This window comes from Carassius carassius, chromosome 4 (assembly GCF_963082965.1).
Source record: "Carassius carassius chromosome 4, fCarCar2.1, whole genome shotgun sequence".
Lineage (NCBI taxonomy): Eukaryota > Metazoa > Chordata > Actinopteri > Cypriniformes > Cyprinidae > Carassius > Carassius carassius.
The window spans coordinates 9,662,022-9,689,255 of NC_081758.1; the positions used below are offsets into that span (position 1 = coordinate 9,662,022).

Here is a 27,234-nt window from a genome sequence, read left to right on the forward strand (position 1 = left end):
TCAAGGTTTCTTGCACTAAATACAGATGCAAATTTAATTTTACATGACCATTTTCCACCTTCAATTGAACCCTTGGACTTCAGATATACACGCAACTCTGAATATGCAAACATGGGCAGTCATATGGTACTGTAGTGAGATTATTGTTATAATGTTAAAATGTCGTAACAAGCTATTTTTGCAGTAAATGGTGTTTTTAAACTGGTTACAGAGTTTTGAGATTTGAAAGTTAACATAATAGTACAACAAACCTTTACTTTAAAAGAGCAAAGAAAGTCCTGTCATAATCTGACCCCTTTAAATATGTAGCATGATTTCGAATAATATCTGGTTCATAAGCGCTCAGTTAAAGAGGATCAGATTTTGCTATGTATACAGCTGCTACACACAGGCAGATTAGAAACGGACAGTGCTCAGCTCCACACTTCTTAATGTAGCCATGATGAAAATGCAATAGTTATGCTAGATCTGAAAGAAACCCACGCAGAAATGACAATCAAGTATCAGTCACTGTTTTGCCACTTGACAGCAGACATTTTGCTTTTGTCACTGACTAATCATTCATTGTGAAGCTGTCTTTTTTATTGGCTTGTCCTCAGTGGGTCCTTTGTTTAATTTACAGACTTAAATCCATCATTGTTCTTTGCAAATAAACACAGAATTCATTGGAAAAATGTTAATTATATGATATTTAATAAATCAATAAAACAATTATTTTACAAATGCTTTTATGTAACCCATGTTAACACAAGATAGGTTTTATTCATGGTCAACATTTCAGAAGACTTCAGAAATTAGGCCCACTATTGTAAATTAGGCTCTAAAATCATGATTGAAAGCAAGACTTTTTGATATGAGAGCCTAAATCAAGGTCAGTACTATAATTACGAAGATCACTTTGATGGATGGACACATCATGCAATTAGTTATGTACATACACAAAATACAATGTAGTTATTATATTACCCTTCTACAGAACACAGAAGGAAGTTTGCTATTGGTGTAATAGCTGAGTGCCATTATCACAGATATTGCAGATACAGACATTACTCATTACTGAAACCTCCACCCACATTGCACTGTAAAGAAAACATAATCCTATTTTACTCAATGTTCTCCACAACTAATTCATTTCAACATAAGTGACAGATTCAGTCTGAATTATTCAGTCTGAGGTTACTAATCGGATCATCTGTATCGTCAATGGTAAAATAGGTCATTCACAGGATTAAAAAGTGTGCAAGATGGAAAAGCACAAGCAGAAACGCACATCACTGTTTGATAGAAGATATTTATATGGCTGGTTGGCCTTTTGATGAAGGTTTGGTCTCATCACATAAGAGGTCAAAAGGATAAGGGGCAACTTCAGCAATTTCGGCAAGAGCAGTGTATCCAACTTTATTCATCTTATAACGCTGAGACGGTCAGCTCTTCTCAAGAAGATTTACAGAACAATCCATTTTCCTCACATTCAACATGCATATTTAGGAAATGCACTGTAATTACAGACATACAGTACGTAAACATCCTTTGAACCTACTGCATGGACTGAACAATAAAGCCCTGATTACAATCAAGAGGTATTCCACTTTGATATTCACAATGGGAATCTAACACAATAGAAAACAAAGCACCTGCATTACCATATTGTTCTTGTCTAACCTCCACTGACTTAATTCTTGTTACAAGAACATCTACCACCTAAAAACCAACACAAGTAGTGACAAGCAACCAACTTGATTACCTTTTGGAGCGCCTTAATCTTGCTCCACTGATAAAGTGAGGCATAGGAAAGTTGGAGAGTAGAGTCCATAAGCTGGAGTCGGACATTGTCCCAAAGTCATGTCCCCAAAGTGCTCGGAGCTGTCTTGGTAAAGAGAGAGAGGAGAAATGCCTAGCTTCCAAAAGAAGTAGGCAGCCAATGCAAGAGTCCCGGGAAGTCCTCCCAGCACAACGCTCTGCCACTACAGAGGTTCGTCCATGCACATCTGCTGCTCGTTGCAGCATACACAGGCTGTCAAGGGGGACAGTGTGTCCTCTGAAGTGTCCTAAATCGAATAGTGTGAAAACTCCTCTTTGCTGTTTCCCATTCAGGTCATATCCGTTCCTGCTCGAATGCCGGGTGCCTCTGGGACAGAGGGACACGACAGCTTCCAGCTGGATGACTTTTTGTTTTGATGTGAAAGTTACACAGATTTGCCACCATCCCGTAGACTTATTGAGAGTCAAACGCGCTCCATATCATGTAACAGGCACCTAACGTACCACATCCTGAGGCGGGGAGGAAAGTAAGGGAGGGAGGCGTGAGTCAGAGCAGCAATGCATCATCAGGAGACGACACAGTGAATGCAATCACAGCTCTCCCCGTCTGGCCCTGCTCCAAAACCCATCGGACCGTTTGAAATGGAAATGCACAGCTTTTCAATCTTAACCATGTGCAAGTCCTGCACCCTGCAGTCAAGCCTTTTCACCTCTTTCCTCTTTTTCCTTCACTGGACCTGCCATATGAAGAAAGCCACCCTCTCTCTTCCACTTCAGCACCTTTGATCTCCTCCTGTTCTGTTCTTCAATCTGCTCGGTTGGCAGGCAGGGACATGGTGAGGCCCAGCCTCCTTGACACATGACAGATGAAGTTGGAGGGGTGGAATGGGGCCACTCGCCCTTGACAATTAACCGCTGAATGCAGTGGAACCGCTAGCCGCTTAGGTGTGAGGCAAAAGACATCACTAAGAGAGCATACTGGGTGACTAAACCCCGCGCACAGACAACTAATCAAACCTTCAAAGAGTGCATAATCAGAAGGAACCTGGTCACGCATGACGTGAGCAAAGTCTAGCTCAATCATCTCACAACTTTAGACCCACAACTTCTTATCTCTTCTTGCAAGGCCAGTGACCTATAGAAACTTAAATTTGGGAACAAACCTAGTCTCCTCTGTGTCAGCCGGTGCTTAATATCTGTATGCTACATTTTTGGTGCTCTAATTTGGAGAGGATGAACCAAATACAATAGCAGTGGTCTGATTCAACAAACTTTAAGGTGTCTTTCTTAATATCTTTAGAATAAAGTCCAGAGTATACCTTCCTTCTCCGTGTTCTGCTTTGGCTCGCAAAAAATCTGTGTGACGTAATTTTGCTGATATGACACTGTCTGTGTGCAGCCCGATTACTGTGACTCTGTGATAAAAAGTAATTTGAGGGCATGAAAAGAAAGCTCCACTATATCCATCTGCACTTAGTCAGTGGGGTATGTACTTCTGAAGTGGAAGTGAAGCGGTCAGTTAACATTATTTAGTAAACTGATTTCCACTTTGATTAAAAAATATATACCAAACATGTTTAACCATTTTAAAGAAAAAATTATGTTTAGTTATAGCTTTTGGAGCAAGGGCGCCACCATCTTGAACACACAAATAATTTGGTTTTCACCATAATTTGGATGAAAATTCAAAATCAAATGGTCTATATGCTAAGTTAATGAATAACGGATCAACTACGACAGCCTACATCGCTTTGTGACTATCGTGGATTCGTACATCGCGATATCGATTCTTAAACGACACATCGTGCAGCCCTACACCCAACTGTGCGCAAAACACAAAGAAATGTATTATACCAGGGCAAACGATTGTAGGGCAAAACTACATAAACTAATAAACTACCAATACAGTAGCATTTCCAAAACTTGAAAAATGGCACTTAACTGCTAACATAGTACATACAACTACATGGTACATACAGTACATTAGGTGATACTACTTACAGTATGTGACTTACAGGACTAGTTATGATGAGCCCCATCCTTCCTTCCTTATTTATTTTTTCTTTCATTCATTTCTTTCATTCTTTTTTCATTCATTCGTTTTTTAATTTATCTTTCTTTTACCAATCAGCATTCTCAGGGGGAATTGTAATACCTTTTCTCACATTTTCACAATTCTTGGGATAACAAAGCTGATACACTCGTACTGGTAATTGGAAACATAATACAATTTTTCAAAATATTTAATAAACAAACACTTGAGGGGTGGGGGATGTGTAGAGCTTTGTAAATGACAGCTGTTGCAAGTCTGCAGACATCTGTGGAATTTTCTATAGCTCCATGTGAGCCAGTAATTCATCAAGGAATAGATTTTGTGCCCTCAAGACTTTTCACATTATTTTTCAGAAATCATGTGTATGGATGTTCTGTAATGCAATCATGACCTCCTTATCATCTAAACAGTTTCACGACTATTGTGTGCAAACACCAACTAATCAAACTAGTTCAAACAGCTCAATGACCCATTTCATCAGCAAGCCCAAAAGACTTACTTGATGACAAGCAACGGCAGATTGGCTGTGCCGTTCACAGTTTTTTTAAAAGTAGAATACTAGAAAAGGCCACAAAGCATATAGCAGCAAACAAAAGGAAACAAAGCTGTGAAACGAAAGGACACTTCAATAAAATGTGATTCAAGCAATCAACAGTCATGTTTATACCTGGTCTTAAAAACCTGTCCTAAGTGATCCGATTACAAGAGGGTGAGCCGAGACACTTTGCTGTTAACAGGTAGCAACATTCATCTCAAATGAGTCTAATAATGATCAGATAATTAGTATAATCATCATATCATATCTATTATATTATATAACTATATTATGATTAATAAAAAATCAGTATGATAATACCATTATATTTAAAAATAAACTTGAGGATAAAATAAAATAAAAGTTATTTTATAGTACAATTAAAAATACAATGCTATTAATCTCTTACATATAATTTTCAAACCTAAAATTAGCAAGCTTTTATTTTGGTGTGTTTCCAGCAAGTGTGTGTGTTGCCGGGTTTAGCGCTGCTGAGTGCGTCAGTGAATGAAATGTCAGTTATGCATTTTGCTCTGAAACTGGCAGCACATAGCCTAAATTTATGCTTTCAGTTTGAGTGGAAATCTTTTACAGTTTGTAGATCTAAAACCGTGATTGTGCATTAACACCTGTCAACAATGCCGGTACGCAAATGAGTGGTCCGAACATTTTTACCAGTCTATGATATTTACACTGTCGCCGTGATTTAAGACATGAAGTAAGACATATGCCTGGATTAACATTAATCTGTCCAGAAATATAGACCTAACCCTTACCCTACCCATAATTTATTCCTAAAATCAGAGGTAAATGATAGGTGAATAACAAGGGTACTAATCCTGATTGTAAGCCTAAAACTGACATTTCTTGAAAACTTATCCCTCATTTCTGATTGGTTGATTGGAATGTTGATCCAGGGACATGTTACATGTTGGATTTTTTATTTTGGCCATACCACCTACGTACCACTTATGTGCACCCCTGTATATTACAACCCGAATTCCGGAAAAGTTGGGACGTTTTTTAAATTTTAATAAAATGAAAACTAAAAGACTTTCAAATCACATGAGCCAATATTTTATTCACAATAGAACATAGATAACATAGCAAATGTTTAAACTGAGAAAGTTTACAATTTTATGCACAAAATGAGCTCATTTCAATTTTGATTTCTGCTACAGGTCTCAAAATAGTTGGGACGGGGCATGTTTACCATGGTGTAGCATCTCCTTTTCTTTTCAAAACAGTTTGAAAACGTCTGGGCATTGAGGCTATGAGTTGCTGGAGTTTTGCTGTTGGAATTTGGTCCCATTCTTGCCTTATATAGCTTAAGGAAGGTTAAGGAAAACAGTTTGACACCATGGTATAATGAGCATACTCGCACCCTAAAGAGAGCAGCCCGAAAAATGGAGCGCAGCTGGAGGAAAACAAAACTAGAGGTATTTCGTATTGCTTGGCGGGAAAGTAACATATCCTACAGAAAAGCATTAAAAACTGCTAGATCCGATTACTTTTCTTCTCTTTTAGAAGAAAACAAACATAACCCCAGGTATTTATTCAATACAGTGGCTAAATTAACGAAAAATAAAGCCTCAACAAGTGTTGACATTTCCCAACACCACAGCAGTAATGAGTTTATGAACTACTTTACTTCTAAAATCGATACTATTAGAGATAAAATTGCAACCATTCAGCCGTCAGCTACAGTATCACATCAGACAGTGCATTATAGACCCCCTGAGGAACAGTTCCACTCATTCTCTACCATAGGAGAGGAAGAATTGTATAAACTTGTTAAATAATCTAAACCAACAACATGTATGTTAGACCCTATACCATCTAAGCTCCTGAAAGAGGTGCTTCCAGAAGTCATAGATCCTCTTCTGACTATTATTAATTCCTCATTGTCATTAGGACATGTCCCCAAAACCTTCAAACTGGCTGTTATTAAGCCTCTCATCAAAAAACCACAACTTGACCCCAAAGAACTAGTTAATTATAGACCAATCTCGAATCTCCCTTTTCTGTCCAAGATACTAGAAAAGGTGGTATCCACACAATTATTTTCCTTCTTAGAGAAAAATGGTATATGTGAGGATTTCCAGTCAGGATTTAGACCGTATCATAGTACTGAGACTGCTCTTCTTAGAGTTACAAATGATCTGCTCTTATCATCTGATCGTGGGTGTATCTCTCTATTAGTTTTATTGGATCTTAGTGCAGCGTTTGACACAATTGACCACAACATTCTTTTGCATAGACTTGAATACTTTGTTGGCATCAGTGGAAGTGCATTAGCATGGTTTAAATCGTACTTATATGACCGCCATCAGTTCGTAGCAGTGAATGAAGATGTATCCTATCGATCACAAGTGCAGTATGGAGTACCTCAAGGCTCAGTACTAGGGCCGCTACTCTTCACGCTTTATATGTTACCCTTGGGAGATATCATCAGGAAACATGGTGTTAGCTTTCACTGTTATGCTGATGATACTCAGCTCTATATTTCTTCGCAGCCCGGTGAAACACACCAATTTGAAAAACTAATGGATTGCATAGTCTATATAAAAAACTGGATGACGAGTAATTCCTTACTGCTAAATTCTGAAAAAACAGAGGTGTTAATTATAGGACCTAAAAACTCTGCTTGTAATAACCTAGAACACTGTCTAAGACTTGATGGTTGCTCTGTCAATTCTTCGTCATCAGTTAGGAACCTAGGTGTGCTACTTGATCGCAATCTTTCCTTAGAAAGCCACGTTTCTAGCATTTGTAAAACTGCATTTTTCCATCTCAAAAATATATCTAAATTACGGCCTATGCTCTCAAAGTCAAATGCAGAAATGTTAATCCATGCATTTATGACCTCAAGGTTAGATTATTGTAATGCTTTATTGGGTGGTTGTTCTGCACGCTTAGTAAACAAACTACAGCTAGTCCAAAATGCAGCAGCAAGAGTTCTTACTAGAACCAGGAAGTATGACCATATTAGCCCGGTCCTGTCAACACTGCACTGGCTCCCTATCAAGCATCGCATAGATTTTAAAATATTGCTTATTACTTATAAAGCCCCGAATGGTTTAGCACCTCAGTATTTGAATAAGCTCCTTTTACATTATAATCCTCTACGTCCGCTACGTTCTCAAAACTCAGGCAATTTGATAATACCTAGAATATCAAAATCAACTGCAGGCGGCAGATCCTTTTACTATTTGGCGCCCAAACTCTGGAATAACCTACCTAACATTGTTCGGGAGGCAGACACACTCTTGCAGTTTAAATCTAGATTAAAGACCCATCTCTTTAACCTGGCATACACATAACATACTAATATGCTTTTATTATCCAAATCCGTTAAAGGATTTTTAGGCTGCATTAATTAGGTAAACCGGAACTGGAAACACTTCCCATAACAACCTATGTACTTGCTACATCATTAGAAGAATGGCATCTACGCTAATATTTGTCTGTTTCTCTCTTGTTCCGAGGTCACCGTGGCCACCAGATCCAGTCTGTGTCCAGATCAGAGGGTCACTGCAGTCACCCGGATCCAGTACGTATCCAGACCAGATGGTGGATCAGCATCTAGAAAGGACCTCTACATCCCTGAAAGACAGCGGAGACCAGGACAACTAGAGCCCCAGATACAGATCCCCTGTAAAGACCTTGTCTCAGAGGAGCACCAGGACAAGACCACAGGAAACAGATGATTCTTCTGCACAATCTGACTTTGCTGCAGCCTGGAATTGAACTACTGGTTTCGTCTGGTCAGAGGAGAACTGGCCCCCCAACTGAGCCTGGTTTCTCCCAAGGTTTTTTTCTCCATTGTGTCACCGATGGAGTTTCGGTTCCTTGCCGCTGTCGCCTCTGGCTTGCTTAGTTGGGGACACTTCATCTACAGCGATATCGTTGACTTGATTGCAAATAAATGCACAGACACTATTTAACTGAACAGAGATGACATAACTGAATCCAATGATGAACTGCCTTTAACTATCATTTTTGCATTATTGACACTGTTTTCCTAATGAATGTTGTTCAGTTGCTTTGACGCAATGTATTTTGTTTAAAGCGCTATATAAATAAAGGTGACATTGACATTATATAGATTTCCAGCTGCTGAAGAGTTCGTGGTCGTCTTTGACGTATTTTTCGTTTAATGATGCGCCAAATGTTCTCTATAGGTGAAAGATCTGGACTGCAGGCAGGCCAGGTTAGCACCCGGACTCTTCTACGACGAAGCCATGCTGTTGTTATAGCTGCAGTATGTGGTTTTGCATTGTCCTGCTGAAATAAACAAGGCCTTCCCTGAAATAGACGTTGTTTGGAGGGAAGCATATGTTGCTCTAAAACCTTTATATACCTTTCAGCATTCACAGAGCCTTCCAAAACATGCAAGCTGCCCATACCGTATGCACTTATGCACCCCCATACCATCAGAGATGCTGGCTTTTGAACTGAACGCTGATAACATGCTGGAAGGTCTCCCTCCTCTTTAGCCCGGAGGACACGGCGTCCGTGATTTCCAACAAGAATGTCAAATTTGGACTTGTCTGACCATAAAACACTATTCCACTTTGAAATAGTCCATTTTAAATTAGCCTTGGCCCACAGGACACGACGGCGCTTCTGGACCATGTCCACATATGGCTTCCTTTTTGCATGATAGAGCTTTAGTTGGCATCTGCTGATGGCACGGCGGATTGTGTTTACCGACAGTGGTTTCTGAAAGTATTCCTGGGCCCATTTAGTAATGTCATTGACACAATCATGCCGATGAGTGATGCAGTGTCGTCTGAGAGCCCGAAGACCACGGGCATCCAATAAAGGTCTCCGGCCTTGTCCCTTACGCACAGAGATTTCTCCAGTTTCTCTGAATCTTTTGATGATGTTATGCACTGTTGATGATGAGATTTGCAAAGCCTTTGCAATTTGACGTTGAGGAACATTGTTTTTAAAGTTTTCCACAATTTTTTTACGCAGTCTTTCACAGATTGGAGAGCCTCTGCCCATCTTTACTTCTGAGAGACTCTGCTTCTCTAAGACAAAGCTTTTATAGCTAATCATGTTACAGACCTGATATCAATTAACTTAATGAATCACTAGATATTCTCCCAGCTGAATCTTTTCAAAACTGCTTGCTTTTTTAGCCATTTGTTGCCCCCGTGCCAACTTTGAGACCTGTAGCAGGCATTAAATTTTAAATGAGCTAATTAAGTGGATAAAAGTGTAAAATTTCTCAGTTTAAACATTTGCTACGTTATCTATGTTCTATTGTGAATAAAATATTGGCTCATGTGATTTGAAATTCCTTTAGTTTTCATTTTATTAAAATTTAAAAAACGTCCCAACTTTTCTGGAATTCGGGTTGTATATTATATTGTATATTATATTATATTATATTATATTATATTATATTATATTATATTATATTATATTATATTATATTATATTATATTATATTATATTATATTATATTATATGTAGATCCTCATTATTCTAACTTGCAAAACCACAATCTTTTCCAATTGGTTATTTCACTATTCTCCATATTGGAGAATATGCTTGCTTAAAAAAAGCTTAAAGATTTTTAAGCTTTTGTAATGACCTGGCTTCCACCAGAAATGGTGCAGAGCTCTTTCCAACAACATGTTCAATGGCCAAGGAAGCAAATCCCATTTATCACATAAAAGAGGGCGAATGAGAGACTCACCAAAAAGGCTGGGGGAAGGAGGTGAATCTAAGAATGTTATATAAGCACAAGAAACAAAGCTATTCCCCACAGTTTTAGAAAATAAAATCCCGTTCAAAGGTTTTGAATGTATAACAAATAACAAAACTCAAAAGAGATAAATTAATAGGGACCCTGTGCCATTTCGATCACTGAACTCCATGCTTTCATTTTCAGTGGCGGAACACAGAGCCTTGAACATGGTAAGCTTCAAAACAAAATGGCTATGTAAAAGAAGCACGCGCTTACCTCCAAAAATGAAATGCGTGCAGTGGGCTGCATGGGCTGCAAGGGCTTGTAGGAGTTGGGCTCAAGCTTCGTGGAGTGAGGCTGGAAGTCAAATTGAGTTTTGTGAATGTTCATCATGGAAAAAAACTGTCTCTCTCAGGGTGTAGCCTTTGAAGTTGTGGGCAGAGACGTACACAAGTTGGCATGCATTAACCACAGAGCAGCGTCATGCATGACCATTAAAGGCATTTCGGATAAGATTCTGTGTTGTGTTGTGCCTATGCATTAAAAAATGGTTTTATATTGCATACTTGTTTATATTATACAGAATGGCCACATGTTACAAATTAAATTATCATGAAAATATGCATTGATCTACAAACATCATCAAGACGCGAAGACGCAAAACACGAAGGTGTTTTTACTGAGAAACAAAACATGTCAGATGAAACTGCTGAGCTGACATGTCCAGGAGATATGCATGCATCCCTTGTGACATCTGTAAACAAAAACAAAAGGCATCTCATCTTATCTAGACATCAATGGCCAATCGAACATGACGACAGATTAACTGTTTATGTTGCTGCACCAAACTCTACAGTGCGGTGGCGTCTTTGACCTGCTAACAGGTCGACAACAAACAGGCCCTCTAGTAGGAGTGATGCAACCACTTTATTCAATAAGTGATGGTGATCAAAAGCTAGAAATGCGGCGAGAGGACACATCAGTGTAGCAAAACAGAAATGCAGGTCACCCAGTTGCTGCGCAAGTCCTTCTGGCTCTAGATGATCCTGTATTTATCTAGCATCCTTGTGTTTTATCCAAACATGAGTCCATTCCACAAAAACCACATGCGCAGCTGCCGCAAAGGGACACTAGCTGGATCTATACAAGCTAGCAAAGCTATATTTATCCTTCAACAACATGCCGCAGACGCTGCTACTGTGGTAATGCTGCACTGCTCAGCTTAGATGTGCCGTCACCGCTACAGACACACAGGTAAACAGTCTGCTGTCATCACAGCCAGAGAAGACATGAGAGAGAACGGAAATTACTCACTCCAGTGTCAACCCAGGAATCCTCAGCCTTTCTCGCTGGGCTTTCATGATTGTGCCGCACTCGTTTACTCTTTTGTGTACATGATATATTCACGCCGTCTGCCTGCCCGCACCCCCATGCACTGACAAAGGGCCAAAGCCAGGCTCTGGTGCAGAGATACCGGCTGAGAACTGCTCGCAGGGGAGGAGTAGATACTGGGGACCCAGCGCTCTGAGCCGATCAACTTCCACCCCGAGCTGTCAAGATGTGATCATCAACTGCCTGTGGAGGGCAGGGAGGTTGGGCGACAATGTTTTTCCCCTCCCCTGTCTCACACGCACTAGCACTGCTCAGACCTAACGCCCCTCCTCCACTGAGGAAGGAGACTTACGTCAGCAAAGCACAGTCAGAGGAGTCTCCAATACATGTAGCACTTCCTATCTGCAGCAGAACTGTTGACCATCATTCAGGTCGTTGGTGTTTTTCCCACACTGCACTGCAGCATAACTGTCAATGTTCTTCAGCAAAATAAGCAATAAATGCCTCAAAAGAACAAAGAGAAACCAAGGACAAGGCATGAAGACAGCTCTTGTATTGTTTGCTAAGGCAAACATAAAAAATTATTTGAACAAACCCTTTACCCCACATATTAAACTTTGGTGTGTAACTCATCAAGCACAGTTGCTACAGAAATGTATCATATCTCAAATCATATTGCTTATTAAGCAGAAGTGTGCTGTCATTTTTCTAAACATTGAGACTTTTGGTTTTCCTGCCAGTTAATAAAAAGAGCAGGAAAATTTCACATACTTCAACTGAAGGAAGGACTTATTTCCACCACTAAATAAAACAAGGTAAGTAAGACTTTTTTTTATCTCACAATTCTGACTTTTCAGAATTCAGAATTGTGAGTTATAAAGTCAGAATTGCATGATATAAACTCGCAATTATGAGATATAGACTAATGAAAAAATAAAAACGCTGCCTTGATTGAAAAATAGTTTAAATTGAAAAACAAAACCTAAATATTAAAATAAACATTTAAGACAGAATCCTCCCCAACTGGACTGTGAGACATAATTACAGTAGCACCATTTTACACTTTCAACGCATAAAAACAACAGCGCTGTACACACCATAAGAGCTCAGGGTTGTACAACAGCAAAGGAAAAAAGAAAAAGAAAAACTGTAGATGGCAAGAGGAAAAAAAGAAAACTTAAACTTTGAAATTACTAGTTAATTACTTGTATTCTGCTCATGATGACAGTAAGAGTGTTTTGATTATGTATATTGTTTTTAGTAGACATTTAAAAAAAAATACATATATATATATATATATAAAAATATATATTAAAAAAAAAATATATATATATATGTATGTATCAAAATGTAAAAATACTGACATTTGATCTTACCTTTTAATATGCATATCTAATTCAGGTCAAATTATGAAATAATTTATGTTTTTGTAGAAGAATTGAGACACCACTGATTTGGCTCTCTGCGCCCAATATACTTTGATGGCTATTTTAACTACATACCCCCCCCCCATCCTTCCCATCTAAAAAAATAAAAATAAAAAATAAAAAAGTATTGTCCAGACCTCTTAAGGAAATATAGAGATGGACCTTTTGGAACTTTAATTGTATAGCTCTGCTATAAGGAATTTAGTTGCTCCCTGAATAGAATCTTGTGATTATGATACATGGAGAATATTGCACTAGTCTGTACCAGGCACTGAGTTTCACTGGGGACAAAGGTGCTTGGAGACCGCTGCTATAATGAGATCAAGCTTTAACAAACAATTTAACCCGAGTTCCGCTAAAGACCTGCTAATGAAACTCATAAAGCCGAGACAGACATCAGACCTGAAACCACACGTGTCCTTTTGCTTAGCAACTTCAATATGCTCCAGTAAAATGAGTCATATTACTCAAAGCCCTAGAAGATGTAGGAAATTGCTAAAAAGATGCCATAAATTTAACACTTGTCATGTGATAAATGGGAGTGAAAAATGGCTTTGGCAAATAAATACATAAATAAAACCATTACTAGGCAGGTATTGCAACATCATGTTTGAGTGCATAAATCACATTAGAAATTTACTTTGTTTTTTACGGGGACAAATACCTATTGACTAACACTTACACTCCCACTGGTGCACGTAAATGGATTTACATGCATGCTTTGAACTTTCTGCAATATGTGCATACTGAGATTACCGTAACCCTGGACACAACATTCAGCATGATCATCTCTTGCTTTTTTTTTTTTTTATGCATACTTAAAAAAAAAAAAAAAAAAAATGTACAGTCGTGGCCAAAAGTTTTGAGAATTACATAAATATTGGAAATTGGAAAAGTTGCTGCTTAAGTTTTTATAATAGCAATTTGCATATACTAGAATGTTATGAAGAGTGATCAGATGAATTGCATAGTCCTTCTTTGCCATGAAAATTAACTTAATCCCAAAAAAACCTTTCCACTGCATTTCATTGCTGTCATTAAAGGACCTGCTGAGATCATTTCAGTAATCGTCTTCTTAACTCAGGTGAGAATGTTGACGAGCACAAGGCTGGAGATCATTATGTCAGGCTGATTGGGTTAGAATGGCAGACTTGACATGTTAAAAGGAGGGTGATGCTTGAAATCATTGTTCTTCCATTGTTAACCATGGTGACCTGCAAAGAAACGCGTGCAGCCATCATTGTGTTGCATAAAAATGGCTTCACAGGCAAGGATATTGTGGCTACTAAGATTGCACCTAAATCAACAATTTATAGGATCATCAAGAACTTCAAGGAAAGAGGTTCAATTCTTGTAAAGAAGGCTTCAGGGCGTCCAAGAAAGTCCAGCAAGCGCCAGGATCGTCTCCTAAAGAGGATATAGCTGCGGGATCGGAGTGCCACCAGTGCAGAGCTTGCTCAGGAATGGCAGCAGGCAGGTGTGAGCGCATCTGCACGCACAGTGAGGCGAAGACTTTTGGAAGATGGCCTGGTGTCAAGAAGGGCAGCAAAGAAACCACTTCTCTCCAAAAAAAACATCAGGGACAGATTGATCTTCTGCAGAAAGTATAGTGAATGGACTGCTGAGGACTGGTGCAAAGTCATATTCTCCGATGAAGCCCCTTTCCGATTGTTTGGGGCATCTGGAAAAATGCTTGTCCGGAGAAGAAAAGGTGAGCGCTACCATCAGTCCTGTGTCATGCCAACAGTAAAGCATCCTGACACCATTCATGTGTGGGGTTGCTTCTCATCCAAGGGAGTGGGCTCACTCACAATTCTGCCCAAAAACACAGCCATGAATAAAGAATGGTACCAAAACACCCTCCAACAGCAACTTCTTCCAACAATCCAACAACAGTTTGGTGAAGAACAATGCATTTTCCAGCACGATGGAGCACCGTGCCATAAGGCAAAAGTGATAACTAAGTGGCTCGGGGACCAGAATGTTGAAATTTTGGGTCCATGGCCTGGAAACTCCCCAGATCTTAATCCCATTGAGAACTTGTGGTCAATCCTCAAGAGGTGGGTGGACAAACAAAAACCCACTAATTCTGACAAACTCCAAGAAGTGATTATGAAAGAATGGGTTGCTATCAGTCAGGATTTGGCCCAGAAGTTGATTGAGAGCATGCCCAGTCGAATTGCAGAGGTCCTGAAAAAGAAGGGCCAACACTGCAAATACTGACTCTTTGCATAAATGTCATGTAATTGTTGATAAAAGCCTTTGAAACGTATGAAGTGCTTGTAATTATATTTCAGCACATCACAGAAACAACTGAAACAAAGATCTAAAAGCAGTTTAGCAGCAAACTTTTTGAAAACTAATATTTATGTAATTCTCAAAACTTTTGGCCACGACTGTAAGTGCTCATGCCAACAACAATATTAGAGGTGCTCAGGCCAAAAAAAAGAAAAAAATCAAAACCTTTGAAGATAGAAGGCAAACCCACTTACACAACAAATGTGATTGCACAGAGTTTAATGGGCCGCATTTCAGGAAAAGTACATTGTTGACCACAGTTGGCAGGCTTTTGGGAACACAAAATCCCAGATGACAGTGCACACTGCATTGCAAACTAAGCCGGAGCAGCAGGCGGTCCAGAAGTGGGGCGTAAGGATAGAACCCAGTTAAACACCTGCTGCTTCTTCCGAATAAGGCCAAACTTATTCATGTTGAGAAAGTGGATTAGTAAAACTTAATTATCTGAAACCTGTTTATCTGAAGCCAAAAAGCAATTCTTTAATGTATAATCAAAATAGCTTTAATCTTTTAGATTGTTCAAGAATGTTCAAGGCTCATTGTGTGCATGTGCGCATGTGTTTGATGGAATTAAGCAATCAGCTGAGGCTGCTGGGACAGAACACGCCTCGCTTATTACCCTCTATTTACATTCATCAATTGCTGTAACCCTTTCTTTTCACATCATATCGGACAATAACGCGCCATGTGCAATTGAAGGGGCGTAAAGTACGTAAAGGGGCCATATTTCAATAATTATATATTTTCCAATACTAATATTAGTTATTATTTTGCTATTTTGAATCAAATTTTCAAAAAATTCCAATATAAGAAGTTGAAATACAGCTAAAATTAAATTAAATACAAATATTAGAATTTGAAACTTGAATGAAAAAAAATAAAAAGAACAAACAAACAAAAACCTTACAATTAAACTAGAAACTGAAATAACTTAGAAGCTTGAAATACTAACCGTTTAAGCTGAAATACTAAACTTACTAAATCTAAAACATTAAAGATAAGAAACATTTTATAAAAATAACAAACACAAAATTACTAAAACCTGAACTAAAATTAAAATTGTAAGTATAAAAATGACATCTAATTAGACCACCCTGGCAACCAACCTAAAACACCCTAGTTACCTCATATCAACAACCCACATCATTACATCGTGGTGGTGAGTAAGTGGTAATAAAATTTCCATGAAAATCAGAAATGTTGACGCAACTAAATTAAATGCAAAAATAAATTAAATTAAAAGAAAAGTTTAAGCATTAAAATTGCTAAAAGTAAAATCTAGATAGAAAATAAAAAAAGACAACAGCACATAGCAAGGTAACTAAAAAATAAAAACTGAAAATATAAAAATAAAAGCTAAGCCGTAATTCAGTTTCAGAAGACCCTTGCTATATTATCCCTAACAATTAAAGGACATTTTTTTGCTTTTATTTTCACCATTTGCTATCTATCAATATTTAATGTAATTATTTCATACATTTACAAAAGCTACTTTATTTTTAATAAACACATTTTTATGAAAAAAAACAAAACAAACAATAGATATGGTATAAAAATTCATCTCAGGGCCACTGACCTGCTGCTTCCGCTGCTAATGTAAAATCAGGTGACTGACTTTTCATTAACATTCAGTAAAAACATCTAGAGGGCGTGAACCTGAAATGTACATATCCTCCCCATCCAGCACTTCAACTACATCCCACTGTTGATCGAGTCCAGTCATGTGACCATTGCATTGACTCCATCTCAGAAACAAACGGACAACTGTTACAGAACATTCATCACACGATGTCTGTGCTGCCGTCACAGCAGCAGGCCATAAATCATAAAGGCAATAGGCCAATAAAATTGAGGCTTTTTGTTTTTTCTTCTTCTAATTTGTTTCTGACACGTTTTGACACACTGTAGATCTATCATATACATCCAACCAAGAGAATAACTGATGGAAAACGGGTACGTGTATGTATTGTCAGAGACATGAAATGTTTTAAAAAGAACAGTGATAGGATGAGAGTGCTGTGGAATAGGAAGAAGTTTAACAAGTCTAAAACCAGTTGAAACAGGATATGTTAACCAGCGAAAAAATTATTATAGAGTTGCTTGAAAAAAACAATGTTGTACATTTGTCGCACCTGTACTACTGTGTAGGAAAATGGACCTAAATAAATATATAATTAATTGGGGGGGGGGTGCAAGGTCAATCAAACAATATATGTATTGCATATTTATTTAAAAATATAAACACTATTGCACAACCTGATTTTATGATCTTGGTAAAGTACAGATTTGCACCTACACATATGCCTGACACGTCAACTGACACCAGACAGTTATTAGGGTCACCATAAAAATAAAAAAACCCTGCAAACTGTCATGGTTGCTCAATATAGAAAATGAAATCTCTGACCCATTTCAAACACAAACAGCCATAACCGTCACCACCTAACAGACATATAAACACATGCCAGATCCTACATGAAATGAGGTTTCTCCTTTCCAGCACTGGGCTTTGCCAGGCTATACTATCCACATGCAGGGATGTTGCATTATATCGAACTATATTATATTAAAATTACATTTTTCTATCAAATAGTATTTCAGACAGTACATACATTCATTGACAAAAGTATTGAGGATTTGTGCCCTTTAATTCAGAGGAGCATCTGTGAGGTCAGGCACTGGATGTTGGACAACAAAGCCTGGCTCACAATTTCCGTTCCGTTTCATCCCAAAGGTGTTTAATGTGGTTGGGGTCAGGGCTCTGTGCAGGCCAGTCAAGTTCTTCCACACCATACTCATCCAACCATGTCATCTTGGACCCTGGTTTGTGCACTGGGGCAGAGTCATATTGGAATAGAAAAGGGGCTTCTCTAAAATGCTAACACAATGTTGGAAGCTTGGTATGCTTATTTCGATTTCCCTTCACTGGAAGTAAGGGAAAGGCCCAAGCACTGAAACACAGCCCCATAACATTATTCCTCCTCCACCAAACTATAGAGTGGGCACATTGCACTCAGGCAGGTAACACCACCAAACCCAGACTCACCCATCAGATTGAAAAAACAGAGAAGTGAGATTGGTCACTCCACAGAACATGTTTTCAATGCTCCAGAGTCCAGTGGCAGCATACTTTACACTACTCCATCTAAAGCTAAACATTGTACTTGGTGATGTGAGGCTTGCATGCAGCTGCTCTGCTATGGAAACAAAATCCATTAAGCTCCCTCTGCAAAGGTTTGTGCTGATATTAATGTAAATGGAAGTTTGTAACTCTTCAGCTATGAAATCAGCAGAATGTTGGCAACTGTTATGCACCATGCAACTCAGCACTCGGTGACCCTGCTCTGTGACATTATGTGGTCTTCCGTTTCGTGGCTGAGTTGCTGCTCCTTGTAAACATTTCCACTTTCCAATAATACCAGTTACAGTTGACCATGGAATATTTAGCAGAGATGTAATTTCACAAACTTATTTAATGCAAAGTGGCATCCCATCACAATACCATGCTTGAAATAAATGAGCTCTTCAGAACGACCCATTTTTTCACAAAAGTTAATAATCTTACTTTATGCTAGTCAACAAGTTCCACTTGTTGTTTTGTTTATATTTTTGTATTTATAACGTCTCTCCTAAAAGTTCTAAAGAGGAGAAAGGAGAAACCTCTAACACGGAGTCTATAAAAAATGCTGACTAATATGTTTTTTAAACAATATGTACTTAACAGGGGCTTTGAAAACATTTTATTTAGCAGATAAACCACTGATCTATAATATAGAACTGGATTGCTCATGACGTCATGAAAGAGAAGCCGCCACGCAAAAATTACGAATTTAATGAGAAAACATCACCTAACAATTCAGCGTTTATAAATCAGAAGTATCTCTGTACATTATTACAATGCAAAGACCCTAGGCATGTAAACGGTTATTTGTTAATGTCGGGAATTTCCCCTACTTATTAAAAAACTACATTCATTAGAGTTAAGAACATCATGAACATAATAAACATCAAACGGGCATGACCTCAACATATTTAACAAATGATAAAGTGCTCATTCTGAAATCTGAAGAAAGATTTATGCTTTCTATACACAAATACCTTTATTTGCCTTGTACAGTAATTCATTCGTAAAGTAGCTAACTGCAAATGTTTCAACAATGATTTCGCTAACGTCACTCGTTTTGAGGCAGGTAAAGATTAAAACGGTGGTTAAATTAATTATTAATTTGGCATACAACATTTTACATGGAAATGGTAACGCTAGTAAACACCTTTGCATGATCTTATAGGGTCTGAAATAGATGTTGCTCGAGGACATAAAAAATATACACATTATAATTTATTCAGAGAAATAACTGACTACAAACAGTACGGACATGAAGCTTTATTTCAAGATGGTAAGTAAAGCTTTTCATTTCAGTATAGAACAATATAGAGGCTAATGTATTATTAATTGAATATTCAAATACATTTCTGATACTAATACGTTCATGTTTAATAATTCCTGAATAATTATGTTCATAAAGAAATAAGCTATATTTTGTGTTGGATCAGATACCTGTGTCGGCAGTGCGCAGCAGACACACCCACCTAAACGGTTTAAATATATATCGCTTATCCTGTCCAAAAATACCATTGATCATTATCAGCTGCCATTTCTAAACTAGGTTGTCTTTCATATTATTTGTATGCAAACGAGCAACTCCAAAAATAAACAAACAAATCAATAAAAACTATGAATGCAAGCTATGCTTTAACAAGCAAGTCTTTTTATGCAGATGTAATGAAAACAGAAGAATTGTTTACTCATAAACTTGCATACAGATGCTTGATATGGGAAATAATTGAGAAGGAAATTTACATAAAACTGTTATTTTTAAGCCAACTAGGAATATTTCACATTTTTCTCTTTCAAAATCTTCCAAGCTAAAAAAATAAACGTATAATAATAATAATAATCTAGAGAACAAGATGCTCCCCCCCCCCTTCTTTTAATAATGAATTTTAGTAATTCACCGTAAAAGGCAGAATGCATTTATTGCGCTTATGAACAGATTCGGAGCTGGGTCAAAGAAAAGGAGGCTCTGATGGATAAAAGTCCTGTACAGCCTTAAAGTCTTAGGTCGCTCCTACAATTTCCAACACATACATTTATATGAATAAAGGGGGCAGTCGTGGCCTAATGGTTAGAGAGTCGGACTTGTAACCCGAAGGTTGTGGGTTTGTAGCATGGTAGAAGGTCCAGCAGGGATTGTATACTGTAGGGGAGGGGGGGGGGGGTTAAATAACCAGCGCTCTCATAAACTGAGGGGAGACACTCTTAATGAATCTTAATGGAGCCTACCCTGTGAAAGCCTGTTTCTGCCACAGAATGAATTGTGACTTTTTATCTCATAATTTTGTTTCTCACAATTCCAAGAAAACAAAAAGTCCAAATTGCAAGATATAAACTCTATTCTCTAAAAAGTTTTCTTCTCAGAAGTAGAACTTCATATCTCTTAAAATATTACATTTGCAATTATGAGTTAATGTCACACAATTCGGACTTCTTTCCCTCAGAATTCTGAGTTTATATCTTAATTCTGAGATATTATAGAATATATAATTGTAATTGATTGAATTTTTTTATTCCGTTGAGGAAACAGGCTTCCATACTACCCTGACTGGTCTGTAGATGACAATAATCTTAAACAAAAAAAATTAATTGCTGGTGATGGTTGTATTAAAGACCATTAAAGTAGATTTACTCACAGGCTTCCTCGTCTGGGAAGGCTGAGCTCTTTCTGTAAGAAAGCACAAAAAAGAACAAACAATGGTCATGACTGAGTAAAGAAAAAACAACACACATTTATAATATAAAGAAACGTTTCCTGCTTTAAGGTGATGTTGAAATCATTACTCCTGTCCAAGTTGGATGTGCAGCTTGGACACCCTAACAGCCAATTACCAGCCGTCTTTGCTTAGTCATTCACCATCAGTGCATGCTAACAGGTGACCCAGATTTCAACGGTAACCCCAGTGGTGCCAGAAGCGACCTAGTTTTCCAGCTCTCTAGATCCATTCAGTCCCAAAGACAACATGAATATTTAACCCCTGCACTCACACAGCCCTCATCTCAGACTGTATGTGACATCTAAAACATTTGTAGGATTAGTTCTGAATATACTGCTTTTTAAATGTGTAGGGTCAGTAAGGTAAAGCTGGGGTTCATAAAAGAAGTCTCTTATAATGACCAAGGCTGCATTTATTTGATCAAAAATACAATACATTTTTAAGCCTTTTTCAATGTATAAAACAGTTGTTGCTTTTTCTTCTTTAGGGGTTTTCCATTAATAGATAATAGAAAAATCATAAGAACAGTATTTACTTGAAACAGAAACCATCTGCAATATTATAAATGTATTTACCTTTGATCAATTGAATGCATCATTACGGAATAAGCGTAATTTTATTAATTTCTCACAAAAACAAACAATCAAACAGAAAACAACAACACTTAGCAGTAGTGTATATCTAAATCACAAGAATGGATTTGTTCTGTGGAACCATAAATTTTTAAATCCATAGTAGCAGAAACATTTTCCTCCGAACTTCAAGTGAAGTATTCCCTTATGAAAAATATATTCCTAACCTAATGTATTTATTAATTGATGGTTAAACTTGTGTAAACTGAAATTAATCCATAGACTACAACATTCCCATTTGAGCATCTGATAGAATATCCAGGTCTTATTTCTCAAAGAGCATGTGCAACAGTCACAAGAGACCACAAGAGGGCATTTGAGCCAAAACATTAATAATTAAATTGAGACCTTTTTATAAGGGAGGAAAAGCTGATGTTATGTTATTCTAAGCTCTAATATACGGTTTATTGTTATTACAAAGTGTTAAACTCAGGAAAAAAAGTCTACATATTTGTATATGCAAAGAAAAGAACAGATAGAAAAAGAAAAAAAGAATTTATTTATGAAATGGAAAAACAAAACAGGTGGAAAAAGAACTTACAGCAGTCACAGTCACAACATTAACACACAAATGTCTTGAATAAACCCAGTAAATAAAGTAATCAGGTAATTTACAGTGATGATTATATTTTTAATCAGTAATCTGTAATCTATACAGATTTTATTATTATTTTTTTTTTATTAACCCTCTCGCCTCTGTTCCTGCAGAGGAATGCATATATTCCAGCTGGACTACTGTTTCCAAAAATGGGATGTCACATTTCCAGCAGCAGCTATAGTTCTGAACTTCTGATGTGCAACTGTGCCTTCAAGCTCCGGCGTATGGTGCTGCAGCAGCCTGAGATAACGTAGCCTCACGCTACTCAAAAATAATGAATGAAAAGGAGCGCTGGAGCTGCTGCAGAGCACAGCAGGGAACAGCAGTGAAATGGTGCGATTCTACCAGAGTTTACCCATGAATTCAACACTGGGCAGGCTCACACACGGCTCAACATGAATATATGCATTACTATTCACTCTCAAAGCTACTAGCAGAGATGTGCCTGTGGAAAGTTGGGAATGATTGAATTATATTTCCATCATGTTTCAACTGAATTCTAAAAAAGTCATGGTTAAAGAAGCTCTGCCTATGAACATTGCAACGATGTTGAAAAGATCCATACTGCATAAGATGGAGAAAGATTTTTATGGAGAAAGGGCAATCCAGTTCACAATTTAAAATGTCAGGAAGGTGACTTCAAAAATAAATACATTTTTAAAAAAGGCTGTGACTCTAGCATACATACAGCTATTCAATATTTCATTCGAATAATCCTGTAACAGGACAAAACACACTAGTCGCCCAATGTATGTGCTACAAGAATGCATGTAAGTTTTTGTAAAACGTACGTATAGGGGAAGGATAAAAGGAGGAGTAACGACAGTTATGGACGAGAGAGGACAAGGCCGGGACTATTTATGTTGTCGTTTTATTATGTTTTTTGCGGCAGTGGTCTGTGATGGGCTGGCACTTCTACTTTAGTTTTGTGTTTGTGTGATTATTAATTTTTTTTTATTTTTTATAAGAAGTCTCTTATTCCCCACAAAGGCTACACTGAGTAAAAACAACATTGTGAAATATTACAATTACTACTTTCTAGTACATTTCTAATATTTTAAAAGTTTTTTAAAGTAAAAAGAATATCATTTATTTAAAAAAATATATATATTTATTTATTTATTTAATTATTTCTAATTTAGTTTTTTCATCAAAATGTGTTACTGCTGAATAAAAGAATTAATATTGACCCCACACTTTTGAACAGTAGTGTAGGCCCCATTAAGCTAATTCCATGGCCACTTCATGTTTACCAAGAACTGTTAAACACTGAAATAATTTTTTTTTTCTGTAGCCAATTTGGCTAGCCCTGTACTTTTTATTTTTATTTTATTTTATGTTATTTTGAAGATGAGACCAAATTTTTCTCATATATGTGCAGCTTTTAGATAAAGATGTAGATAATTCTGCATCTTTTAACTACATAAAAAAAATTCTGAGATCAGCAAAACAAGGTCGTGGCGCCTTCAAACATAATGTTTCAGGTATGGACAGCCTTCCAACTTCAAACCATCCCTGGGCATCTGAAGTCATCTACCTTCAGTAATTTTAATGAAAGGATGTAATTCCACTTTAAAATTCCAATCTAAATTTAGGAAAGCAGCCCAGATACTCAGCTCCCCTTATCTGACACAACCAAAAAAAAAAAACAAAAAAAAAAACAGTAAAACATCTGTCTAGTTTGTCCATGTCCTGACCACGACATTAAACTTCCTAATCTTCCAGCTACATCAAAGCTTTAGTGATACTGTTTTAAAGACCTTGCCATGATAGCATATAAATAATTCCCTTTGAATTTGCTGCATTTCTTCATCTCAAGATCAAAAGTTTGGCAGTGTGAAATGCTGACTTGCATCTGTAAGGGCTTCCCCCTCGTTCTTCCCTCTTTTTTTTCCTCCTCCAAAAGAGATGGAAAAGTTTAACCGGATTAACCATCTGTTATTTGCCATAGTGACAGTGCGGAGACCTCTGCTCAAGAGGAGCAATGTTCACATTATGATTTATGATAAAATGAATACTTTTAACTGCAGAGACAAAGCATTCAGTGTGACTCACTCTTTACAATGGCAGGGGAAATCTCCAAAAGGATCCATCAGGGCCACAAACCAGTGTTTTCATCATCTGAAAAGATCAGCTGATATGACAGGCTGAAGGAACGGGCCTAGCTTCCCTTCACACCATCATATCTGTTACCCTGCAGTATTATGCTCTTTTGTCTGAGCATTTTGATTCTTCTACTCTGGGATGTTCTGAAATTATATGGCATTTCTAGAAGACTAAAACAGAGGGTGAGAGCGACAATTTGTCAAAAGCGGGTTTCTTTTCATTAATGTTTTAGTGGCCTGTGTTTATAGTGACTACCCACACACACACACACAAAATAATCTGCCTACCACTCCTTATATGATCTTCTAACACACTGTAACAGTTTGTTCTTCTGTTCATATAAATGCTATAGATGTACTGTTAAGTGCTGCATCTACTCAACCTAAATCCAATAAATGAAAGAAAAAAACTTAATTTTAAATTATTCTTCTTTTCAAATGACCTTTCTGCTGCATGCATAGCAATTATAAAAGAATCAGAACAACCCAAACATTGTTATGCCAGAATAAAATAGTAAAAATAACTGCAAATATAAACTACATTAATCTGCACACATATTTGCTAAATCATAGCAGACTGATTTAAGTTAACTAATTTAAGACTAAATTCCAGGCAAATGTGCTGTTTAAATTTCATCTTTGTCAAGCACAAAGCAGAGAAAATGTACATTTGTTTGATGGGGTCATTTAACCTTGACAAGCTTTTTTTCTGATTTGGAGCTCATTTGAAGTTTTCTTTTTCTTGTTTGCTTTCATAAGCACTTTACATCTCAGTGTCACAATCTAATTTCAACATTTCCATAGTCCGGCTCTATGTCATTCAGCACACTTATTTCATGAATTATTTTCAATCTTTCCACAAAGTCCAGCTTCAATTGCCTTCTGCAATCCAAGCAAGGAATTATGATTTTTATGGTTTCCCAACAATCATGTGAAGAAGTGTGTATTTACTGGCCAAGAGTCGGGCTCCCACTGCTAGATTAACACAGTGTCAACTGTGCAGATAGGCAGCATATGGCACACAGCGCATACAAATTTAACTTCGATGTGCTGATAACTTCCAGAAGAGCTGAACACACACTGTGCTGGACTCGTGGGCTTTTGATGTTGCCATGAATATAAAAAAAAAGAACTCATATCAGAACTCAACAACATATCAGAACAAACATGCTGTTGTTCCAGTATTGGTATTTCAGTTGAATCCACTATTTGTTTTTATTAAATGTTTTTATTAACAAATAATAATAACCAACATTACATTATATTATATTATATATCCCAATTGGAATTTAAACAATAATGCCTTTCCAAAGTCAAATAGATGCTATACTTCCATTTATCTACATTTTAAAGGGGTCATATATGATGCTTTTTTTTAATTATTATCTTGTGTATTTGGTGTTACAGAATATGCTGACATGCTATAATGTTTAAAAAACACATTATTTTTCAAATACTGTACATTATTGTAGGTCCTCTATGCCTCTCTATGTTTTTTTACAAAGTCCCTCCTTCTGACAAGCACAGTCTGCTCTGATTGGCCAACTGACCCAGTGCATTCTGATTGGATGAACACTGCAAGCACTCGTCTGATCTGCAATCTGACTTTGCTGCAGTCTGGAATTGAACTACTGGTTTCGTCTGGTCAGAGGAGAACTGGCCCCCCAACTGAGCCTGGTTTCTCCCAAGGTTTTTTTCTCCATTCTGTCACCGATGGAGTTTCGGTTCCTTGCCGCTGTCGCCTCTGGCTTGCTTAGTTGGGGACACTTCATCTACAGCGATATCGTTGACTTGATTGCAAATAAATGCACAGACACTATTTAACTGAACAGAGATGACATAACTGAATCCAATGATGAACTGCCTTTAACTATCATTTTTGCATTATTGACACTGTTTTCCTAATGAATGTTGTTCAGTTGCTTTGACGCAATGTATTTTGTTTAAAGCGCTATATAAATAAAGGTGACATTGACATTGACATTGACTCGTCGGTCGGAAATGTAATGCCCCTTCCCATAATCGCAAGCTTCATCTTTCAAAATAAATGTAAAATTATGTCCTTAGTTTTACCATCAGTTCAAGCACATAAGGGGAACAGAGTCGTGTGACAGACACAGTGATGAAGCTTGTATGTGTCTGCAGTACAAAAGCCATGGACGGTTAAGACAGTTGAGTATACTGTGATGTGATCCTGTCTCTCTCTATCTCACACACAGACACACACTCACACGACGCAACATGTGGGGGCGTGTTTAAATGAGCCGTTTTAAGGGGGCATGGCAGTCTTAACTTTGACAAAGAATATGTCTTTGGATTTGAGCCTTTAAGAAAAAGGATTTTTTTTTTAAATCACATCATATGACCCCTTTAAATACGTTAAAAATAAATAAATTAAAAATGTCATCTTTAACTCTGAAAGCCCTTGTTTGTTCTCCATAGCTCATACTGATTGCACAATATAGTGTCAAGTGCATGAAAAAAAAAAAAAAAAACAAAGCTAGACAGTTAACGTGTGAATCATGCACATTAATAGTGTGGAAAATGAGAATTGAGTGATGTGTCCATATGGCCACAAAGATATTTCATTAGACATTATCAATCATGCTTATTGAATTCTGAAACATCATTATATATCACGCACAGCAAAGCACACTTGTCTTTGTCAACCATTGTGAATGTGACTAAGATTGCTCATTATACACATAAATCAAATATAACGGCAAGTCATTCATTCACAAAACAAACCTTATAATATATACCTACAAATATTATATTACAAACGTATTAAGTGTATATTATTAAGCATACATGAGATTAATTTATTCCTCAAGATTGCCAAATAATTACTTCCACGCAAAAAGAAAAGTGCACATGTGCACATTTAATTATTATTATTATTTTATTAGACCAAGCCTAAATGTGAAGTGAAGCTCAATGCAACTAAACAAATGCAG

General features: G+C 37.3%; 1 protein-coding gene across 5 annotated transcripts in view; it reads right to left on the reverse strand.

The window, feature by feature from the left end:
• Positions 1-27,234, reverse strand: part of LOC132133461 (microtubule-associated serine/threonine-protein kinase 4-like) — a 133,593-nt gene that overhangs the window by 41,183 nt on the left and 65,176 nt on the right. For 4 of the 5 annotated variants that reach the window (XM_059546318.1, XM_059546313.1, XM_059546309.1 and 1 more), the window contains one exon: positions 20,862-20,893. In XM_059546318.1, the coding sequence (XP_059402301.1) occupies positions 20,862-20,893 (32 nt within the window). Of the gene's footprint in view, positions 1-10,329; positions 10,411-11,367; positions 11,937-20,861; positions 20,894-27,234 lie in introns of those variants that run through there. The other variant, XM_059546325.1, reaches the window with a different exon arrangement.